The sequence below is a fragment of the Oncorhynchus mykiss genome, chromosome 21 (assembly GCF_057628025.1).
Source record: "Oncorhynchus mykiss isolate SJ-2025 chromosome 21, ASM5762802v1, whole genome shotgun sequence".
NCBI lineage: Eukaryota > Metazoa > Chordata > Actinopteri > Salmoniformes > Salmonidae > Oncorhynchus > Oncorhynchus mykiss.
The window spans coordinates 8,100,630-8,124,312 of NC_143042.1; the positions used below are offsets into that span (position 1 = coordinate 8,100,630).

The 23,683-nt window shown below is 42.2% G+C and overlaps 2 protein-coding genes across 9 annotated transcripts in view; one reads left to right on the forward strand and one right to left on the reverse strand.

Moving 5' to 3' along the window:
* LOC110499865 (voltage-dependent calcium channel subunit alpha-2/delta-1) overlaps positions 1 to 23,683 on the forward strand; it is a 158,583-nt gene that overhangs the window by 76,011 nt on the left and 58,889 nt on the right. Inside the window, exon 1 of one of the 4 annotated variants that reach the window (XM_090213654.1) lies at positions 20,207 to 21,687. The exons of the other annotated variants lie outside the window; for them this stretch is intronic. Within the exon in view, the coding sequence (XP_090069780.1) occupies positions 21,633 to 21,687 (55 nt within the window). The 5' untranslated portion in view covers positions 20,207 to 21,632. Of the gene's footprint in view, positions 1 to 20,206; positions 21,688 to 23,683 lie in introns of those variants that run through there. 4 annotated transcript variants of the gene reach the window in all.
* LOC110499869 (pyrin-like) lies at positions 17,131 to 22,932 on the reverse strand. Of its 5 annotated transcripts, none has more exons than XR_016490128.1 (3): positions 22,764 to 22,890; positions 19,880 to 20,138; positions 17,131 to 19,622 (listed from the first exon to the last, which is right to left on the reverse strand). XR_016490128.1 is itself a non-coding variant. In XM_021576928.3 (2 exons), the coding sequence occupies exon 2, from the start codon at positions 19,333 to 19,335 to the stop codon at positions 18,730 to 18,732; it is 606 nt and encodes a 201-aa protein (XP_021432603.2). In that variant the 5' UTR covers positions 19,336 to 19,622; positions 19,880 to 20,019; the 3' UTR covers positions 17,607 to 18,729. The 5 variants fall into 5 exon arrangements, 1 of the variants encoding a protein (XP_021432603.2); XR_016490127.1 differs by having other exon boundaries at positions 22,726 to 22,869; XR_016490130.1 differs by lacking the exon at positions 19,880 to 20,138 and having other exon boundaries at positions 17,321 to 19,622; positions 22,764 to 22,932.

The window sequence follows — 23,683 nt, forward strand, 5'->3', positions numbered from 1 at the left end:
GGTGTCCATGTTCATTATGCCACTAGGTGTCCATGTTCATTATGCCACTAGGTGTCCATGTTCATTATGCCACTAGGTGTCCATGTTCGTTATGCCACAAGGTGTCCATGTTCATTATGCCACAAGGTGTCCATGTTCATTATGCCACTAGGTGTCCATGTTCATTATGCCACTAGGTGTCCATGTTCATTATGCCACTAGGTGTCCATGTTCATTATGACACTAGGTGTCCATGTTCGTTATGCCACAAGGTGTCCATGTTCATTATGCCACAAGGTGTCCATGTTCATTATGCCACAAGGTGTCCATGTTCATTATGCCACTAGGTGTCCATGTTCATTATGCCACTAGGTGTCCATTTTCATTATGCCACTAGGTGTCCATGTTCATTATGCCACTAGGTGTCCATGTTCATTATGCCACTAGGTGTCCATGTTCATTATGCCACTAGGTGTCCATGTTCATTATGCCACTAGGTGTCCATGTTCATTATGCCACAAGGTGTCCATGTTCATTATGCCACAAGGTGTCCATGTTCATTATGCCACTAGGTGTCCATGTTCATTATGCCACTAGGTGTCCATGTTCATTGTGCCACTAGGTGTCCATGTTCGTTATGCCACAAGGTGTCCATGTTCATTATGCCACTAGGAGTCCATGTTCATTATGCCACTAGGTGTCCATGTTCGTTATGCCACTAGGTGTCCATGTTCATTATGCCACAAGGTGTCCATGTTCATTATGCCACTAGATGTCCATGTTCATTATGCCACTAGGTGTCCATGTTCGTTATGCCACTAGGTGTCCATGTTCATTATGCCACTAGGTGTCCATGTTCATTATGCCACTAGGTGTCCATGTTCATTATGCCACTAGGTGTCCATGTTCATTATGCCACAAGGTGTCCATGTTCATTATGCCACAAGGTGTCCATGTTCATTATGCCACAAGGTGTCCATGTTCATTATGCCACTAGGTGTCCATGTTCATTATGCCACAAGGTGTCCATGTTCATTATGCCACTAGGTGTCCATGTTCATTATGCCACTAGGTGTCCATGTTCATTATGCCACTAGGTGTCCATGTTCGTTATGCCACTAGGTGTCCATGTTCATTATGCCACTAGGTGTCCATGTTCATTATGCCACTAGGTGTCCATGTTCATTATGCCACTAGGTGTCCATGTTCATTATGCCACAAGGTGTCCATGTTCATTATGCCACAAGGTGTCCATGTTCATTATGCCACAAGGTGTCCATGTTCATTATGCCACTAGGTGTCCATGTTCATTATGCCACAAGGTGTCCATGTTCATTATGCCACTAGGTGTCCATGTTCATTATGCCACTAGGTGTCCATGTTCATTATGCCACTAGGTGTCCATGTTCATTATGCCACTAGGTGTCCATGTTCATTATGCCACTAGGTGTCCATGTTCATTATGCCACTAGGTGTCCATGTTCATTATGCCACTAGGGAGGGGGGGTGGGTCCAGGAATGATTCATCCCTCTCTTTTCCTCTCGCTCTGGTGGTCTCATTCTCTCTCTTTTTCTGTCCCCTCTTTTTTTCGCTTTCTCCCTTCTCTCGCTCTTTCTCTTTCTCTCCTTTTCACTCACGCACACACTTTCTCACTCTCTATCTTTCTCTCACTGTGGCTCTGAGTGGCTAATGGGGGATTTAGCGACGCACCCCACAGTCACAGCCTGTCTGTCCCTTCGTATTTTCATCGGATTGTTTATGGCGGTGAGCGTCTGTGTTACTCATCCCTCTATCCCTCTACCTCTCCCTACATTCCTCTATCCCTCTACCTCTCCCTACATTCCTCTATCCCTCTACCTCTCCCTACATTCCTCTATCCCGCCACCTCTCCCTACATTCCTCTATCCCTCTACCTCTCCCTACATTCCTCTATCCCTCTACCTCTCCCTACATTCCTCTATCCCTCTACCTCTCCCTACATTCCTCTCTCCCTCCATTCCTCTATCCCTCTACCTCTCCCTCCATTCCTCTATCCCTCTACCTCTCCCTACATTCCTCTATCCCTCTACCTCTCCCTACATTCCTCTATCCCTCTACCTCTCCCTACATTCCTCTATCCCTCTACCTCTCCCTACATTCCTCTATCCCTCTACCTCTCCCTACATTCCTCTATCCCTCTTCCTCTCCCTACATTCCTCTATCCCTCTACCTCTCCCTACATTCCTCTATCCCTCTACCTCTCCCTCCATTCCTCTATCCCTCTACCTCTCCCTCCATTCCTATATCCCTCTACCTCTCCCTACATTCCTCTATCCCTCTACCTCTCCCTACATTCCTCTATCCCTCTACCTCTCCCTACATTCCTCTATCCCTCTACCTCTTCCTACATTCCTCTATCCCTCTACCTCTTCCTACATTCCTCTATCCCTCTACCTCTTCCTACATTCATTCCTCTATCCCTCTACCTCTCCCTACATTCCTCTATCCCTCTACCTCTCCCTATATTCCTCTATCCCTCTCTCTCTCTCCTAGGATGGGCTGCCACATCAATGCTACTTCAGCTGGCTGGTGCTGTCAGCGTTGCCATGGAGGTGTGTGTGTGTGTGGGCACCAGAGTGGGCTGGGTGGTGGTGTGTGTGTGTGTAGATAGGCGGGGTGGTAAGTTGATTACAGGACATTGTCTAGACTAAGCCAAGTGTCCTTGTGGGTTTGATGGCTGAATCAAGGTTTGATGAGGTGTCCCACCATCCCGCTCTCTTTCAATCTCTCTTTCTCTCACATTCTCTATTCTAATGTATCTTTTTACCCATATTTTCCTCCTTTGACTTTCACACTCCTCTCCTTTCTCTCTTTGTTTTGGCTTGTTCACTCTCTCCATCTCCTCCTCTCTCTCTGTCTCTTTTCCATCTCCCCCTCTGTCTCTTCGTCTTTTCCCCATGTCCCCCCTCTCTCTGTCTCTTCTCCATCTCCCCTCTCTCCATTTCTTCCCTCTCTCCCATCCTTCTTCTTTCTCCCTCTCTTCCTGCTTTCTCTCTCTGCTCTCCAGTTCAGTCTAATAATAGCAGGGTGTAGAGACTGTCACTCCTCCACAGTGGGGCCTGCTGATTGGAGTCTTTCTCCCTGCTGATTTGGTGTGGGTGGGGAATAGGGACGTGTATGTGTGTGTGTGTGTGTGCGCGTGCCAATTGGTATGGGTTTGAGATTGAAAATGAGTGTTTGTGTGCACGAGATTGAAATAGTGTATGTGTGTGCATTTGCATCATGCAAGTGTGGAGTAGGGACGTGTATGTGTGTGTGTGTGTGTGTGTGTGTGTGTGTGTGTGTGTGTGTGTGTGTGTGTGTGTGTGTGTGTGTGTGTGTGTTCTCAGTCATTAGGAGGATTGGCGTGTGTAGTGGAACTCTGAATCGCCTGATGCCCGTTAGCGTCAACCCTGTGTGTCACCTGTCAACTCCATACATACACTGGCCCAGACGAGCTCAGACACTCTGAGGGTGTGTGTGTTTATTAGGGTGTGTGTATGAGTATGCAAAAACAAAAGTGTGTGTGTAATCTGTCTGTGGTGATGTCACAGTCCCTGTGGCAAAGCTCATAGCGTACAAATATGATTTTTTTCTCTCGTTTGCACTGCTCGATACGTTGGGCCTGTCGTCTGTAAAGCTGAGAAGAACACATTTCTTTATCACTTTCTTTCTCTCCATATCTCTCCCTTCTGTTTATCTCTCTCTCCCTCCTCTGTTTATCTCCAAATCTCTCCCTCTCTTCTCTGCTTCTCTCCATATCTCATATTACATGAAATCAAAAATAAATATCCATTTAAATTACAGGTTGTAATGAACAAAATAGGGAAAATGCCAAGGGGGATGAATAGTATTCACTCTGGGACATGGTCACACTGTTATTAAAGCTACTTCATTCACTCTGGGACATGGTCACACTGTTATTAAAGCTACTTCCTTCACTCTGGGATGTGTTAACACTGTTATTAAAGCTATTTCATTCACTCTTCATTCATCCCCCTTGGCGTTTTTCCTATTTTGTTCATTACGACCTGTAATTTAAATGGATATTTATTTTTGATTTCATGTAATGGACATACACAAAATAGTCAAAATTGGTGAAGTTAAAAGAAAAATATAACTTAAAATGGAAAAGATAAAACGGGAAAATATGTTTTCACCCCATTTGCTATGAAGCCCCTAAATAAGATCTGGTGCAACCAATTACCTTCAGAAGTCACATCATTTGTTAAATAATGTCCACCTGTGTGCAATCTAAGTGTCACATGATCTCAGTATATAGACGCCCGTTCTGAAATAAATATTTTGCATCTTCAAAGTGCTAGGCATGTTGTGTAAATCAAATGATACAAACCCCCAAAAAATAAATTTTAATTCTAGGTTGTAAGGCAACAAAATAGGAAAAATGCCAAGGGGGGAACAAGCCACTGTAGCTTTAATAAGTGTGAACACATCCCAGAGTGAATGAAGTAGCTTTAACTTCTTAGGGCTAGGGTTCTTTTTTCTCAATTTCTGCCTGACTGACGTGCCCAAAGTAAACTGCATGTAGCTCAGGCCCTGAAGCCAGGATATGCATATAATTGGTACCATTGGAAAGAAAATACTTTGAATAACAGTGTGACATATCCCAGAGTGAAGGAAGTAGCTTTAATAACAGTGTGACATATCCCAGAGTGAAGGAAGTAGCTTTAATAACAGTGTGACATATCCCAGAGTGAAGGAAGTAGCTTTAATAACAGTGTTAACACATCCCAGAGTGAATGAAGTAGCTTTAATAACAGTGTGACATATCCCAGAGTGAAGGAAGTAGCTTTAATAACAGTGTTAACACATCCCAGAGTGAAGGAAGTAGCTTTAATAACAGTGTGACATATCCCAGAGTGAAGGAAGTAACTTTAATAACAGTGTTAACACATCCCAGAGTGAAGGAAGTAGCTTTAATAACAGTGTGACATATCCCAGAGTGAAGGAAGTAGCTTTAATAACAGTGTGACATATCCCAGAGTGAAGGAAGTAGCTTTAATAACAGTGTTAACACATCCCAGAGTGAATGAAGTAGCTTTAATAACAGTGTGACATATCCCAGAGTGAAGGAAGTAGCTTTAATAACAGTGTTAACACATCCCAGAGTGAAGGAAGTAACTTTAATAACAGTGTGACATATCCCAGAGTGAAGGAAGTAACTTTAATAACAGTGTTAACACATCCCAGAGTGAAGGAAGTAGCTTTAATAACAGTGTGACATATCCCAGAGTGAAGGAAGTAGCTTTAATAACAGTGTGACATATCCCAGAGTGAAGGAAGTAGCTTTAATAACAGTGTTAACACATCCCAGAGTGAATGAAGTAGCTTTAATAACAGTGTGACATATCCCAGAGTGAAGGAAGTAGCTTTAATAACAGTGTTAACACATCCCAGAGTGAAGGAAGTAGCTTTAATAACAGTGTGACATATCCCAGAGTGAAGGAAGTAGCTTTAATAACAGTGTTAACACATCCCAGAGTGAATGAAGTAGCTTTAATAACAGTGTGACATATCCCAGAGTGAAGGAAGTAGCTTTAATAACAGTGTTAACACATCCCAGAGTGAATGAAGTAGCTTTAATAACAGTGTTAACACATCCCAGAGTGAAGGAAGTAGCTTTAATAACAGTGTGACATATCCCAGAGTGAAGGAAGTAGCTTTAATAACAGTGTGACATATCCCAGAGTGAAGGAAGTAGCTTTAATAACAGTGTTAACACATCCCAGAGTGAAGGAAGTAGCTTTAATAACAGTGTGACATATCCCAGAGTGAAGGAAGTTTCTTTAATAACAGTGTTAACACATCCCAGAGTGAATGAAGTAGCTTTAATAACAGTGTGACATATCCCAGAGTGAAGGAAGTAGCTTTAATAACAGTGTTAACACATCCCAGAGTGAATGAAGTAGCTTTAATAACAGTGTTAACACATCCCAGAGTGAAGGAAGTAGCTTTAATAACAGTGTGACATATCCCAGAGTGAAGGAAGTAGCTTTAATAACAGTGTGACATATCCCAGAGTGAAGGAAGTAGCTTTAATAACAGTATGACATATCCCAGAGTGAAGGAAGTAGCTTTAATAACAGTGTGACATATCCCAGAGTGAAGGAAGTAGCTTTAATAACAGTGTGACATATCCCAGAGTGAATGACGTAGCTTTAATAACAGTGTTACATATCCCAGAGTGAATGAAGTAGCTTTAATAACAGTGTGACCATGTCCCAGAGTGAAGGGAGTAGCTTTAATAACAGTGTGACCATGTCCCAGAGTGAAGGAAGTAGCTTTAATAACAGTGTGACATATCCCAGAGTGAAGGAAGTAGCTTTAATAACAGTGTGACATATCCCAGAGTGAAGGAAGTAGCTTTAATAACAGTGTGAACACATCCCAGAGTGAAGGAAGTAGCTTTAATAACAGTGTTACATATCCCAGAGTGAATGAAGTAGCTTTAATAACAGTGTGAACATATCCCAGCGTGAAGGAAGTAGCTTTAATAACAGTGTGACATATCCCAGAGTGAAGGAAGTAGCTTTAATAACAGTGTGACATATCCCAGAGTGAAGGACGTAGCTTTAATAACAGTGTGACATATCCCAGAGTGAATGACGTAGCTTTAATAACAGTGTTAACACATCCCAGAGTGAAGGAAGTAGCTTTAATAACAGTGTTAACACATCCCAGAGTGAAGGAAGTAGCTTTAATAACAGTGTGACATATCCCACAGGGAGGAACCACACAATCATAGGACTGTGACAATAACTCATTAATTCTCTCACACACACGTGAACACACGCACAAACACACACACGAGGCAAAGGGGTGTTTGATAATCCCAAAGCCCTAACCGTTGTGTGTGTGTGGGTGTCTCTTACCCTCCAGCTGCAATTATTCATTGAATAGCCCAAGCAAGAGCAGACATGCACACACACACACACACACACACACCGCTACTCACACACAATTCTCCACTCAGTAACAAACCTCCTGGAAAACTCTCAACCTCATATTACCCTTTTGGCAGAGCCTGAAGCCTGGGATAAAATTTGGGCTCTCGCCTAGCCCGAGGAAGGCCCGAGTTGCGATGATTGGTGATATGTGATAGTCAGCTGACGGCTCAATGCGAATATACAGAATTGATCATCTTGAGAACCTGTTTCTTGTGTGAAAATAGCTTTAGGCTAAACTAGTGGGCAAAATCCTAACATGACATCTTCATTCAAATCTCCACGCAAATCTCCCACTGACTTCAATGCAAGATTGAAGCAAAAACCAAATGCGCTTGCAAATCTCAAGGAAATGAGGCGAAAAGGAGGGAAGTGTTGGTACAGGGCCCAGGGAGTGCAGTAGTAGTGAATGGTGAGTATTGTTGAGTGAATGGCTCTCTCTGATAGGATGATTGCAGGCTCTCACCACAGCCCCTTTCTGATACTGTAATCACAGCCAAGTGGAGTAATTACAGTGCTGATAGGACCACGGCAGCTGGCCAAGACACAGAATGACTGTGTCATGTCATCTCTGTGATAGTCCCAGTTTTCTGATGGTTTCTTCTTCTCCTCATTTCTCTTCATTAGTTCATCCTTTTGTTCTCCTCCATTCACTCCAGTCTCAGGAAACTCCTCTGTCAACTCTCTTCTCTCCTCCACTTGGTCGTTTTCACGTCCTCTCTGTCTGTCTGTCCGATCCCCTCATCCCTCTCTCCTCCTGACCCTCCTATGCCCTCTCCATCTCTTCTCTTGACCCTCCTATGCCCTCTCCCTCTTGTTTCTCTCCATTCACCTGTTACAGAAAAATACACATGATTTCACGTGTGGAAAATCACATGATTTCCCATTCATTTTTACATGTGAAAACAACAGGTTTTTGGAACACTTCAGATGTGATCACGTTTTCACAGTTTCTCATAGTTGTGTTACTGTTCAACTGATATTATAGGTGAATGTGACAGTGTTCACCTTGTTCTCTTTCCTTTCTCCCATCCCTTGTTCTCTTTCCTTTCTCCCATCCCTTGTTCTCTTTCCTTTCTCCCATGTCTTGTTCTCTTTCCTTTCTCCCATCCCTTGTTCTCTTTCCTTTCTCCCATCCCTTGTTCTCTTTCCTTTCTCCCATGCCTTGTTCTCTTTCCTTTCTCCCATCCCTTGTTCTCTTTCCTTTCTCCCATGTCTTGTTCTCTTTCCTTTCTCCCATCCCTTGTTCTCTTTCCTTTCTCCCATGCCTTGTTCTCTTTCCTTTCTCCCATGCCTTGTTCTCTTTCCTTTCTCCCATGCCTTGTTCGCTCCTCTTCTTCTCTTTCTATTTATCCTTTATCTCTTCTCTTTTAATCATCCTCCTCATTCCCTTCATCCTCTCCTTTCATGTTCTCTGCTCTTTATTTTCTGGTGATAATGACCAGGCTATTCTCTGTCTGTTGTAGCCGGGCTGTGTTGAGAGAGAGACAGAAAGCGAAATGTCCAGGTTGATTGATGTGTCCCCGCGGCAACACTGTTGTTGTGCTGTGACCCTGGTCGATTGGGATGCGTGGCGGCCATTAGTGATTTAACACCACTCTGCCACACACACACAAGCATGCAGACACACACAAATGCACACACACATAGACATAGACATGGGTAGACACACACACAAAACACACACTTCCCCGAAACTAGACCTGACCAGAGCTTGTGTTACCGTGGTGATCCGTCCCACTCCTCTGTCTCCATCACGGCGACCTCGACCATCGCTGGGGTGACAGACACATTGCCGTGGAGATGGATTTGTTTACACGAAGCTTTGATTTGTTCTAGGTGTTTGGGTTTCATTAGGGCTCTAGGCCCCACCCCTGATGTGGCTGTTGAGGCTGATCAATGGTCCCCGGCCTAACTCTCTCTTCTGTCTCCCCGTTACTCTTTTTCTTCCTTCTGTCTTCCTATCCTTCTCTCTTCCTCTCCTCACACTCGCACTCTCTCTCTCTCTTTCTCTCCTCGCACTCTCTCTCTCGCTCTTTCTCCCTGTCTCTCTCTCTCTCTTCCTCTCTTCATGCTCACACTCTCTCTTTCTCTGTCTCTCTCTGTCTCTTTCCCATCTCTCCACATGGTTTTATGTTCTATAATCTCCATGTAACTACCATGTTCAAAGCACTATGTCCTCTGTGTCTGTGTTGGTACAGTGCATGGTGTGTCAGCTGCATCAGTGTGTATATTTCACAACACTGGTAGATCACACAGCTGTGCTAGTGTTGACTCCATGAGATCTGACATGTGGCCCATTTGCTGTATAGATGAAGTGGGTTGTTATTTAGCCTTTCTCATCTTTTTCCCTTCCTCTCTCATTCGTCCATTCTCGTTCTGTCTCTCTCTCACCTATACTATGAGGCAGCAGCATTACCCCATCTCTTTTTTTGTCCTCTCTCCCCTCTTTTTTCACGTTCTCCTCTCTCTCTCTCCCTCCCCCCACCTCTTTCTCGCCCCAAATCTCTCTCTCCCCACCTCTCTCCCTCCCCCCACTAGCACCCCTCTTCCCTTTCTCTTCCCTCCCCCACTCTCCCTCCCCCTCCTCTCTGAGCGTAGCTATGTTGGTTTGCTGCTGCTTTGGGCTGTGAATCATGGGCAACATCAGCTTGACATGCTGCCATCCCTGTGCCACTCTTTTGGGGAAAACACTGCATTTTTCAACCTAATTAGATAGAGAGAAGCCAAATAGCATTACTAGCTACTATAAAAAAAATCAGCTTTATCTCTCTGGCTCTCTTTGTATCTGTTGTCTCTCTCTCTCTCTCTCTCTCTCTCTCTCTCTCTCTCTCTCTCTCTCTCTCTCTCTCTCTCTCTCTCTCTCTCTCCAGTTGTCTCTCTCTCTCTCTCCAGTTGTCTCTCTCTCTCTCTCCAGTTCTCTCTTTCTCTCTCTCCAGTTGTCTCTTTCTCTCTCTCCAGTTCTCTCTTCTCTCTCTCCAGTTGTCTCTCTTTCTCTCTCTCCCGTTGTCTCTCTTTCTCTCTCTCCAGTTGTCTCTCTTTCTCTCTCTCCAGTTCTCTCCTCTCTCTCTAGTTGTCTCTTTCTCTCTCTCCAGTTCTCTCTTTCTCTCTCTCCAGTTCTCTCTTTCTCTCTCTCTCCAGTTCTCTCTTTCTCTCTCTCCAGTTCTCTCTTCTCTCTCTCCAGTTCTCTCTTTCTCTCTCTCCAGTTCTCTCTCTTTCTCTCTCTCCAGTTCTCTCTCTTTCTCTCTCTCCAGTTCTCTCTCTTTCTCTCTCTCCAGTTCTCTCTTTCTCTCTCTCTAGTTGTCTCTTTCTCTCTCTCCAGTTGTCTCTTTCTCTCTCTCCAGTTCTCTCTTCTCTCTCTCTAGTTGTCTCTTTCTCTCTCTCCAGTTCTCTCTTCTCTCTCTCCAGTTGTCTCTCTTTCTCTCTCTCCAGTTGTCTCTCTTTCTCTCTCTCCAGTTCTCTCTTCTCTCTCTCTAGTTGTCTCTTTCTCTCTCTCCAGTTGTCTCTTTCTCTCTCTCCAGTTCTCTCTTCTCTCTCTCTAGTTGTCTCTTTCTCCAGTTCTCTCTTTCTCTCTCTCCAGTTCTCTCTCTTTCTCTCTCTCTAGTTCTCTCTCTTTCTCTCTCTCCAGTTCTCTCTCGTTCTCTCTCTCCAGTTGTCTCTTTCTCTCTCTCCAGTTTTCTCTTCAGTTGTCTCTCTTTCTCTCCCGTTGTCTCTCTTTCTCTCTCTCCAGTTGTCTCTCTTTCTCTCTCTCCAGTTGTGTCTCTTTCTCTCTCTCTAGTTGTCTCTTTCTCTCTCTCTAGTTGTCTCTTTCTCTCTCTCCAGTTCTCTCTCCAGTTCTCTCTCCAGTTCTCTCTCTTTCTCTCTCTCCGGTTGTCTCTCTCTTTCTCTCTCTCCGGTTGTCTCTCTCTTTCTCTCTCTCCGGTTGTCTCTCTCTTTCTCTCTCTCTGGTCTCTCTCTCCCTCCCTTTCGGACGTCTCCCTCTCCCTCCCTCCCTCCCTCTTGGTAGTCTCTCTCTCTACAGTTCTCCTTTTAGAGTCAGTGTGCTCTCTCTCCCTCAGTAAAACAGCATGATTATTGTAAACTCATTTTATTAAAGTAATCCTACCAGGGAAGAGAACAATTGGCTATTTTAATGTTTTAGTTATTTTTCTTTGTAGTTTTTTCTCCAGATCTGAGTCACTGAATCCGTTTTAGCAATAGACTGCTGCTATTGGATACTTGTCATTGTCAACTATGGTTAAATAGATGTGCTGTGTATTACTGTGCTGTTATCTATGTAGCCATTAGGTGGTCTTGTAGTTGACGCCCTCCCTATCACCACAGTTTAACCTCTAACCCTAGAAAATCAATGATATAGGTGTCATCTTTGGCTGTGTACGTGTGTGTGTGTCCAGTGGCGAACCGTGACTATAGGACCAAAAATCTTCCAATATGTTCTATCAAACTCAAAAATCAAGAAAATATATGAAAACATAGCATCACCATTTTCGCCAGTAGAAGTGGGAGATTGTGTTGTAGCTCTCGCACGACTGTGTGGTCTAGAATGGATTAGAATGGCAGCCCACAGGCAGCAAAATGGCAGACCCTGGTTAAAAACGTGTTTTTATTTTATAGCGAAGTACACATTCAACACGTGGAGTCGTAAGTATTGTTCCTAGAGCTTCCGCATCGAGCCGTCTGTAAACAATGACAACATGAAAATGAACAAACCAGCTATTACTTCCCATTGCAAATCTATTTTTATCACATTTATCACACTAACTGGTGATCTAAAGTTGAAATGCAACTGTGTGTGTGTGTGTGTGTGTGTGTGTGTGTGTGTGTGTGTGTGTGTGTGTGTGTGTGTGTGTGTGTGTGTGTGTGTGTGTGTGTGTGTGTGTGTGTGTGTGTGTGTGTGTGTGTGTGTGTGAGACTACTAACTCAGCAATCAGTGTTCCAGTAGTTCTCTGATGTGACAACTCTTCCCCCAGAGTTACATTAACGGTTCCAACATCCATTTTCCGACTTGCTCTTTATGTCACTAAATGTGATTTAATCAGTGGAGTCCTATTAGTTTTGGCCCTTTTATTTGGGTCTTACATTGTTTTATTCTGTAAAGACAAAAAGTGTCAGCCCCAGTCTGCAGCCCCGCCACTTGGTTTGTTATAAAGCTGAGGGATGGGGATTCAGCCAGCGGAGTTCTCCGTCCATCGCACAGACAGGAAGAAAGAAAAGTGTGATTGTGGTAAAGTACAGGAACTCAAGTCCATTTGTTCTCCCGATCTGGAATACCTCACCATCAAATGCCGATCGCATTACATCCTGAGATAATCTTCTTCTGTCATTGTCACGACCATGTATTTCCCCCCGAAGCCGACCCTCCGACGGCTCTATAGGAACTACGCATATCCTCAGGCCCAATTTATTGTGGCAGGGGACTATAATAAATGAAATCTGAGGAAAACACCAACGTTTTATCAACACATCTCCTGTGCTACTCACGGGATCGAGCTCTCCCCCTTCGACAAGACACTCCCCCGCTGTTGCAGGAATTTAAGGAATTAAAATTAAACACTGTCAATTCATAAGAATTTGTATGACCCTTATTTTATAGAAATGGACAGAGCCCAGTCTTAAAGTCAAATAGCAGCCTTTATTCACGAGAGTACTGAACACGATACAGTTTACCACAGGTTATAAACTGAAAATGACGTCATTAGTTTCAGCACCAACCCGTGCCATCTCCGTTCCAGTACAAAGGCTGTATCTCAAGCCTTCCCACATCTGTCTCCCTACCAATTTAATATAATTTACGAGCCAAGGTCTTCTCGTGTAGATAAGCATTCTAGCCAGTCTGAAGATATCGTTCATTCATTTCTACCAAGGAACAGACAGTCATTGTTCTAACTCTTGACCACATTCACACACATTATATTCAGTACTTGGATCAAGAAAGAAAACTCATACATATACAGAATAGTATTCTGATTAGTACATATACAGTAACATAATAGTATTCAGATTAGTACATATACAGTAACATAATAGTATTCTGATTAGTCAGTCCTGATTGAAATGTATACATAATTAGTCATCATTGATAAAAATTCCCTTAACACCCGCCCTCCCTTTTGGCAAATCAGGTCATGCCTCCCCTCCTATAGGTAGAAACTTAAACAGGAAGTACCCATGGTAACGACTCTTGAACGTTGGTCTGACCAATCGGAATCTATGCTTCAAGACTAGGAAATGTTCTGCATTGCCTCTGAGAACAATATTGACGTATACACTGACTAGGTGACTAAGTTCATCAGGAAGTACAGAGAGGATGCTGTTCCCACTGTGATGATTAGAACTTATCCAAACCAAAAACCACCGATAGATGGCAAAACTGAAAGAGCAGACCACCATGGCAAGGCGACTGGGAAAATGGACATGTACAAACAGAACAGCTATGCCCTCCGTAAGGCAATCAAAGAGGCAAAACAACAGTACAGGGACAAAGTGGAGTCCCAATTTAACGGCTCAGACATGAGACGTATGTGGCAGGGACTCCAGACAATCTCGGATTATAAAGGAAAAGCCAGCCACGTTGGGACACTGACGCCGCGCTCCCGGACAAGATAAACACCTTCTTCGCCCTGTTTGAGCAAAACGCATAGCCACCGACGTGGGCCAACGGCACTCATGAGGACTGTGAGCTCTCGTTCTCCGTGGCTGACGTGAGTAAGACATTTAAGCGTGTTAACTGTCGCAAGGCTGCCGGCCACGGCGACATCCGAAGCCGTGTCCTCAGAGCATCTGCAGACCAGCTGCCTGAAGTGTTAATGCAACCGCTGTGTCAGATTTCAAAAAAACTTTACGGAAAAAGCATAATCTGAGAACGGCGCTCAGAGCCCAATCCAGCCAATGAAATATCCGCCATTTTGGAGTCAACAGAAGTTAGAAATATCACTATAAATATTCACTTACCTTTGATTATCTTCATCAGAAGGCACTCCCAGGAATCCCAATTTGACAATAAATGACTGATTTGTTCCATAAAGTCCATCATTTAGCCACTTGTTGTTCAGCCCAGTAATCCATCTTCATGAGGCGTGAGCACTTTGTCCAGACAAAAACTCGAAAAGTTCCGTTACATTCCGTAGAAACAAGTCAAATGATGTATGGAATCAATCGTTAGGATGTTTTTAACATAAATCATCAATAAGGTTCCAACCGGAGAATTTCATTGTCTGAAGAAAAGCACTGGAACGAGAGCAAACTCTGTCGGGAGACACCCTGCCAGACCACTGACTCAAAGAGCTCTCATGAGCCTCTCCTTTATAGTAGAATCCTCAAACCAGTTTCTAAAGACGGTTGACATCTAGTGGAAGCCATAGGAAGTGCAACCTCATCCATATCCCACTGTGAATTCAATAGGGACTGGGTTGAAATTCGACCAACCTCAGATTTCTCATTTCCTGACTTGCAGGCCGGATGTGGCCTGTAAACCAGGAAATGATTAATAAACTGTAATAGGGTATACTGTAGCTAGGTGCCTCAAAGAAAGGCCTTATTTAAGTGATAATGCACAAGAAGCCCGTGTGCTGGAGGATATAATGGCATGGGTGTTGTTAGGCCCTAGACAAACACCGGCTTTGAGGGTTTTATCACTTTTATACAAAGGGTTACCAAAATATTCAAATAATGATTTACATATTTTAATTTAACGTTTTAATTAATTTATTCATACTATTTATCCTTCCACAAGATATAGTCCCGACACAAATCTAGGGTTGCTACCCAAGCCGGCTGGTCTATCGGTTCGGTTGCCAGAGAATTTAGAACGACCCAGTCGTTCGTTCTAAATGTTCTATTGCCATGCTTTCTGGCAACGTTCTCATCCCTTGCTTGCTAGCTAGACAACTATGGATAACTTAGTCACGTCAAACAGTGCAGCCAGAATAACAACAAAGTAGCTGCATTTGTTTAAGGTGTTTTCTAGTGACATTTATTTGGATACATCCATAACAATGAGCTAATGATGCACGATTTCACCTGGCATAGAAAATGTGATCTCCTCAGGACTCTGATGTTCAGAGGAGCTAGCCAACAACACAGCTAGCAGAATCACTTCAAACTGAAGCTGGAAAGACTGCAAACTAGCTGCACTTTGTTTCGTTTGACCTGTTTTCTATTGATAGTTCTTTGTATATATCCAGAAAAATTATGCCAGCTGATTCATGATTTCGACTGACTGAGAAAAGCTGCCTGCCTGTCTGTCTCATCCCGACTCCTGACTCCCGACACGTTTGCTGCTATGGGACAGCTGGAGAATGAATTTGAATATTGAAACAGTGTTGCAAATGTCTGAGAGACCGACTAAATTTTATTCAAATCTCTACTGTTGTAGATGCTTTTAATAGTGGAGATCAAGTTTACAGATGGCATGGCTGGGTTGATGAGACGGTGGATTCAGATGGAACAGATGGAACAGAGTAAATTGGCTAAATCTATGACGTTAAAATGACTGTGGTAACTTGGAATAGAAAACAGCTGGAATACGGTTTTAACCAATCACCATTCAGGATTAGACCCACCCATTGTACAAGATACATGTATTGTATTGTCATAAATCATTTAATTTGAAAGGATGATAAGGTTCTTGGTAGAACCCTTCATAGAGGCTTCTAGGTAGAACCATATACAGGGGGTTCTTTGAAGAACCCTACATAAAGGGTTTTTAGATAGAACCTTCTACAAAGGCACCAAAAGAGTTGCCCAATGGGGACAAACCAAAGAACCCTGTATGGTTCTTCTTAGCACCTGTTTTTCTTAAAGTGTCGAATCAGTCAATTCAGTTGTAGTTTTAGCTTTAGAGTTTCCAACATTACGTTTTGGGCGGATACTAGCCAATCTTGATACAATGTGTTACCATATAGCATTGAAAATAGTCTCCTAACCAAGGGACAAACAGTTTAAACATACCGTTGAAAAAGAAAAAGGATTTGCACACAGTAAAAACAAAAAAGTAAAAGAGGTAGTAAACACACTAAAGCTTACCTTTCAATTTGTCTGTCCATGTTAATCTCTCTACTCACCTGCTTGTTTATGGATAATATATATGTTCTTTCTGTGAGAAAGTAGACACAGTGTATAGGTAGTGAATAGATATTTCTGAAGAGCTGGAGAGAGTTTGGTACCGTACACAATACACTGTATACTTCAGTTTTATTTTGACAAGGTGATGTTGAAATGCAGTGACAATGAGTCATCAAAACCATAGAAACAGACGATTACAAACACCCCCATATAATATACTCCCCCTAAAACAATGACATCCAATTCAATCATATTTCATAGAATAAGGCCGTCATAAATACCCATCACTATTCTAAAGCTCTGGTGCTGTGCTAGACTGAATACCAAGTGTATCACTATTCTAAAGCTCGGGTGCTGTGCTAGACTGAATACCAAGTGTATCACTATTCTAAAGCTCTGGTGCTGTGCTAGACTGAATACCAAGTGTATCACTATTCTAAAGCTCGGGTGCTGTGCTAGACTGAATACCAAGTGTATCACTATTCTAAAGCTCTGGTGCTGTGCTAGACTGAATACCAAGTGTATCACTATTCTAAAGCTCTGGTGCTGTGCTAGACTGAATACCAAGTGTATCACTATTCTAAAGCTCTGGTGCTGTGCTAGACTGAATACCAAGTGTATCACTATTCTAAAGCTCGGGTGCTGTGCTAGACTGAATACCGAGTGTATCACTATTCTAAAGCTCTGGTGCTGTGCTAGACTGAATACCAAGTGTATCACTATTCTAAAGCTCGGGTGCTGTGCTAGACTGAATACCAAGTGTATCACTATTCTAAAGCTCTGGTGCTGTGCTAGACTGAATACCGAGTGTATCACTATTCTAAAGCTCTGGTGCTGTGCTAGACTGAATACCAAGTGTATCACTATTCTAAAGCTCGGGTGCTGTGCTAGACTGAATACCAAGTGTATCACTATTCTAAAGCTCTGGTGCTGTGCTAGACTGAATACCAAGTGTATCACTATTCTAAAGCTCTGGTGCTGTGCTAGACTGAATACCAAGTGTATCACTATTCTAAAGCTCTGGTGCTGTGCTAGACTGAATACCAAGTGTATCACTATTCTAAAGCTCTGGTGCTGTGCTAGACTGAATACCAAGTGTATCACTATTCTAAAGCTCTGGTGCTGTGCTAGACTGAATACCAAGTGTATCACTATTCTAAAGCTCTGGTGCTGTGCTAGACTGAATACCAAGTGTATCACTATTCTAAAGCTCGGGTGCTGTGCTAGACTGAATACCAAGTGTATCACTATTCTAAAGCTCTGGTGCTGTGCTAGACTGAATACCAAGTGTATCACTATTCAACTGAATTTATTTATCCAGACATCCTGAATGTTACTCAGTGACCATTAAAGCTATTGAGGATCAACAGAGTATATGCATTGTATAAATCTAAGTAAAACAAACATATAGTGCTGATATTATCAGAATTAAAACAATGCAGCATTAAACATTTCGTCCCCCTCAATGATACCCCCCCTTCCCCCGGCAAATTCAAACGAGACTATGCTGATATTATCAAAACATGTGCCAGTTATAGTGCCACCTTGTGGTCGATATGAATGTTCTTGCATATGTTGGGTCTTGTTGACAGTGTTTTCAACATGTGTACCAAATTTGTTACAATAGAAATATCTGTGACTGATTTGTGTTTCGGACCACATGAAAGTTTATTGGCCATTACGGCCATGTTGTTTTAGGTACTAGTCTGGAATATATTGCGTTGAGAGACGTTTGTCCATACGTGCCGCATATCAAGTTTCTTGCTGATCGGTCATTCAGTGCCAGAGGAGAAGCGTTTGAAGTGTTTTTCACCAAATTCTAAATGGTGGAATATCCATCGTGGTGGACCTTATGGATCCCTGCTGAAAATTTGTTCCTTCTGAAGAGGAGGACTGATGTCCTGAATTTCATGACTATTGGACAAACTGGGTGAGGGGCGTGACCTTTCAAAATGTGCATTTTCAATTGAAATATTCTCCCTGTGTTTTATGAAAGACTGAACTCTAATTGAGGTACTAATTTTACAGGTCAGTTAATAAACTACAGTGAAATATTCTCCATGTGTTTTATGAAAGACTGAACTCTAATTGAGGTACTAATTTTACAGGTCAGTTAATAAACTACAGTGAAATATTCTCCCTGGTGTTTTATGAAAGACTGAACTCTAATTGAGGTACTAATTTTACAGGTCAGTTAATAAACTACAGTGAAATATTCTCCCTGTGTTTTATGAAAGACTGAACTCTAATTGAGGTACTAATTTTACAGGTCAGTTAATAAACTACAGTGAAATATTCTCCCTGGTGTTTTATGAAAGACTGAACTCTAATTGAGGTACTAATTTTACAGGTCAGTTAATAAACTACAGTGAAATATTCTCCCTGGTGTTTTATGAAAGACTGAACTCTAATTGAGGTACTAATTTTACAGGTCAGTTAATAAACTACAGTGAAATATTCTCCCTGGTGTTTTATGAAAGACTGAACTCTAATTGAGGTACTAATTTTACAGGTCAGTTAATAAACTACAGTGAAATATTCTCCCTGGTGTTTTATGAAAGACTGAACTCTAATTGAGTTACTAATTTTACAGGTCAGTTAATAAACTACAGTGAAATATTCTCCCTGTGTTTTATGAAAGACTGAACTCTAATTGAGGTACTAATTTTACAGGTCAGTTTCAGGTCAATTTCAGGTTCAAACTCAGTCTGTGTGATTGACAGGAGAGATGATTAGAGGAGTAGAGTTTTTACCACCATCATTGAGCAAAGGGCTGAAGTATGGATATAGTTTCTCAGTGAAGGTGTAGCCAGTGAAAGAGTAGATATGAGACCTGGCCTCCACATCATAAAATGAGACCTGACCCTCCTCATAATCCACAAACACCCCCACCTTCTGGGGCTTCTCTCTCATGCAGAGGTGGACACGGGTCGGGGCACAAGCTATGTACTTACTCCCAGCCCTCAGGATCACTGCCCAGCGTCCATTATCAGGGCTTAATGCGACAGTCCCCTTTCTGTTGATAGACTCTCTGGCCACTCCTAAATTCCACTCAGTCTTCCCTGTAACAGTTACCTCATAGTAGAATCTCCCTGAGGAGAAGCCTTTCTTTCCCAAGACATTAACGGCAGAATCAAACCTCTTTGGGTTATCAGGGAGCTTCTGTTTTTTTTCTCCAGTTCTCACTTCTTTCCCATTCTTAGACAGAATGAGCCAGGGGCTTGCTGTATCAGGGTCCAGAATAACATCCACTGCATACTGCTGAATCCTCTTCAGCTCATCATCAAACAACCTCTTCATCTCACTCATGACTGTCTCTTCTAGCTGAGACACGGCTCTCCTCACAATCCCCACACACAGATCACTGTCCTTGGTGAGTGGAGGGCTGCACAGGGATGGGAAGCTCTGGAGGAGGTTTAGATCATCCTCAGTGTGTGAGAGCTGCTCCAGCTCAGTGCTTCTTCTCTTTAGCTCAGTGGTTTCCTGCTCCAGCTCTTTAATGAGTTCTTCAGCCTTCCTCGGTGACTACAGTACATCCAGACAGATAGAGCACAGGAATTGCTCTTCATACAGGAGACTACTGGAGGTGACCATATCTAGACAGAGAAAGAAAAATCAAACCGTAAAAACCCATCTAGAATCAGTCAACTAAATTGTAGTTTAAGCTTTCGAGTTTCCAACATTGCGTAATGGAGAGATACTAGCCATTTTAGACGTGTTACCATATAACATAGAAAATAGTACTTCAACTAAAGAATAAAGAGTTTTAATATACTGTTGGAAAATAAAAATAATTTACTCACATCAAACATGGTTGAACTTAATCTTAATGTATGTTAATCTCTCTACTCACCTGCATGCGTTTGTGGGTAATATCTTTGTATTTTCTGTGAGATAGTAGACTGTGTATTTAATAGATATTTCTGAAGAGCTGGGGAGAGTTTATTCCGTACTCAATACACTGTATACTTAAGTTTCATTTCAGGAAAGTGACATTGTAATGCTCCTCCCAATCCACTTCAGCAAAGTGATGTTGAAATGGTCCTTCCCTCTTCCTGGAACAGTTAACTCCCTACATGGCTAAACTCTCTCAGATGCCAGTTTTCCATTGCCTGTAGGTTAGGAATTTTATAGCATAGATATTTTATTTAGATTTAAGCCAATAATACATTATTTAAGTTAAGGTGACTGTCCACTGTCATGTTTCTCTTCATCATTTTCATCATTCACTCACTAATTCTTTGCCTTTATCTTCACAATGAGTGTTATGTTATTATCAGTTCAGAAAGGCAGACTGACAAGGTACATGTACATTTATTTTTTTGTATTTGTTTTTTTGTTGAGAATTATATACAATGATGAGTCAGAAACAAACCATTCATTACACACAACCCAATATCACATATATTTCCCCACAGTTACATTAGTCTACTATTCCAAACTGATGTCATAAATAGCCATCACTATTATAAAGCTCTGGGACTGTACCTGACCAAATACCAATTCTATCCCTTTCAACTGGATTTGAAAAATCCTCAATGTTACTCAGTGTTCATTACAGCTAATGAGGATCAACAGAGATATACAGTGTGCATAATACCTACACTCTTAGAAAAAAGGATTCCTAAAAGGTTCTTTACGGAGGGATAGGGTTCTACCAAGAACTATTTTGATCTGAAGAACCCTTTTTGGAAGACAATGGTTCTTTGATGATTCTTTGGAAGACAAAACGGATTCTTTGGAAAGCAAGAAGCGTTCTACATAGAACCATATATAATATTTCCCAGCATGCTCTATTGCAGGAAGATTTTCAGAATTGTTTGTTTTACTGTAATACTGCATAATGTGACTATCAGGCCTGAAGTGGCCTGTAAACCAGGAGATTCCTAACACCAATGTGTTATGGCATAACTAGGCCCTCAGACAAAGGCCTTATGATACATGCAATGCATTGTCATAAATAATTACATTTTAAAGACTAATAAGGCTGGTTGAACCATTCAGAGTGTCCTAAGAAGAACCCTCCAAAGATAAAAGGTTTCTTTTTTTTTAAAAGGTGCAGCCAGTGAAGGAGTAGATATGAGACCTGGCCTCCACATCATAAAAGGAGACCAGCCCCTCCTCATAATCCACAAACACACCCACCTTCTGGGGCTTCTCTCTAAGGGAGAGGGGGGTAAAGATGGGGGATCAAGCTGCATACTTACTTCTATTGGTCAGGACCACAGCCCAGCATCCACTATCAGGGGACAGTGTGATATTCCCTTTCCTGTTTATAGACTCTCTTATAGAATCCCTCCTTTCCCAAGACAATAAGGACAGGATCAAACCTCTTTAGGTTATTAGGGAGATTCTGTCGTGTGTCTCCATATGTTACTTCTTTCCGATCCTCAGACAGGATGAGTTCACTTTGTGCTGTATCAGGGTCCAGAGACACATCCACTGCATACTGCTGAATCCTCTTCAGTTTGTTTCAGGCAGCTTCTCAATCTCTTTATTCAGTGTCTCCCCCAACTGACACACCGCTCTCCTCAAACTCATCACACAGAGATCACTGTGAACACTGATCTCAGACCAGTCCTTGGTGGGTGGAGGGGTGCATAAGGATGGAAAGCTCTGGACTAGATGGAGGTGATCCTCAGTGTGTGAGACCTGCTCCAGGTCAGTGCTTCTCCTCTTTAGCTCAGTGCTTTCCTGCTCCAGCTCTTGAATGTGTTCTTCAGCCTGCCTCTCTGCTGCTTTCTGCTTCTTCTCAATCACCGGCATAATGGGACTTGCAGGCCTGATGTGGCCTGTAAACCAGGATATTCCTAACACCACTGTGTTAGGGTATAACTAGGGCCTCAATGAAAGGCCTTATTGTATATGTTATGTCTCGTATTGGCTCCCGAGTGGCGCAGTGGTCTAAGGCACAGCATTTCAGTGTTAGAGGTGTAACTAAAGACACCCTGGGTCGAATCCAGGAGTCCCGTAGGGCGACTCACAATTGGCCCAGCGTTGTCCGGGTTTGGCCAGTGTAGGCCGTCATTGTAAATAAGAATTGGTTCTTAACTGAATTGCAGAGTTAAATAAAGGTTCAATCATTAAAAAAAGAAAATTCAACTACATTTTAAAGGCTAATAAGGCTGGAGGGTTCTAATCGTTCATAGAGGGTTTTAGTCGTTCATAGAGGGTTTTAGTCGTTCATAGAGGGTTTAGTTTTAAATTCAACTACATTTTAAAGGCTAATAAGGCTGGAGGGTTCTAATCGTTCATAGAGGGTTCTAATCGTTCATAGAGGGTTTTAGTCGTAACCCTCCAAAGATAAAAAGGGTCACGGTAGAAGTCTTCAGAGACAGTTCAAGCAAGAACCTTTAGCTGATCATTTTTTGAGGGGTACAACCCTTCCTAGAGGGTTCTAGGTAGAACCATATACAGGCAGTTAACTTATGGGTACAAGCCAAAGAAGCCTGTATGGTTCTACTTAGCACCTTTTTTTCTAAGATTGTATAATCAGTTGTAGTTTTAGCTTTAGAGTTTCCAACATTACGTTTTGGGCGGATACTAGCCAATCTTGATACAATGTGTTACCATATAGCATTGAAAATAGTCTCCTAACCAAGGGACAAAGAGTTTAAACATACAGTTGAAAAAGAAAAAAGGATTTGCACACAGTAAAAACAGAAAAGTAAAAGAGGTAGTAAACACACTAAAGCTTACCTTTCAATTTGTCTGTCCATGTTAATCTCTCTACTCACCTGCTTGTTTATGGATAATATCTCTGTTCTTTCTGTGAGAAAGATATAGATATATCTGAAGAGCTGGAGAAAGTTTGGTACTGTACACAATACACTGTGTACTTCAGTTTCATTTCAGCTTAGTGGCAGTGCAATGCTCCTCCCCATCCACATTTCTTCCCCATCCACTGTTCCTCATGGAAGTTAACCCATTACATTGCTGAACTCTCAGATGCCAGTTCTCCATTGTCTGTAGAGTATGATTTTTTTTTTTGTGTGTGTGTGTGTATGTGTGTGTGTGTGTGTGTGTGTGTGTGTGTGTGTGTGTGCGCACAAATTCATACTCTACAGACAATGGAGAACTGGCATCTGAGAGTTAAGCAATGTAATGGGGTAGCTGTAGTTTTAGTTTTAGCATTAGAGTTGCCATCATTGCGTTAATGGCAGATACTAGCCAATCTTGATACATGGCGTTACCAAATAACATAGAAAATAATCCTATTACAAAAGGATAAAAAGTTTAGCATACAATAAACACGGTAAAGTTCATCTTCAACATAACTATCAATGTTCATCTCTCTACTCACCTTTATGTGTTTGTGGTAATTTATTATCTTTGTCCGTTCTGTGAGATAGTAGACTCAGTGTGTACGTATTTAATAGATATTTATGAATAACCTGAGAGTGTGGTACCGTACCCAATACACTGTATACAGTACTTTAGTTTAATTTCTGCAAAGAATGTTGAAATGCTTCTCCCCATCCAATACAGCTAAGCACCTTGTTCTTCCTGGAGCAGTTAAGCCAGGACCACTGTTTTCCCACGTGGACAGATTTTGACGGGAGTGAAACCTCTCGCTTTGGCTCTCCCTCTCTGGGAATACTCATCTATTGGGTCAATAGGATTTCTGTACATCATTTTGAGTTAAATCATGTTGTTA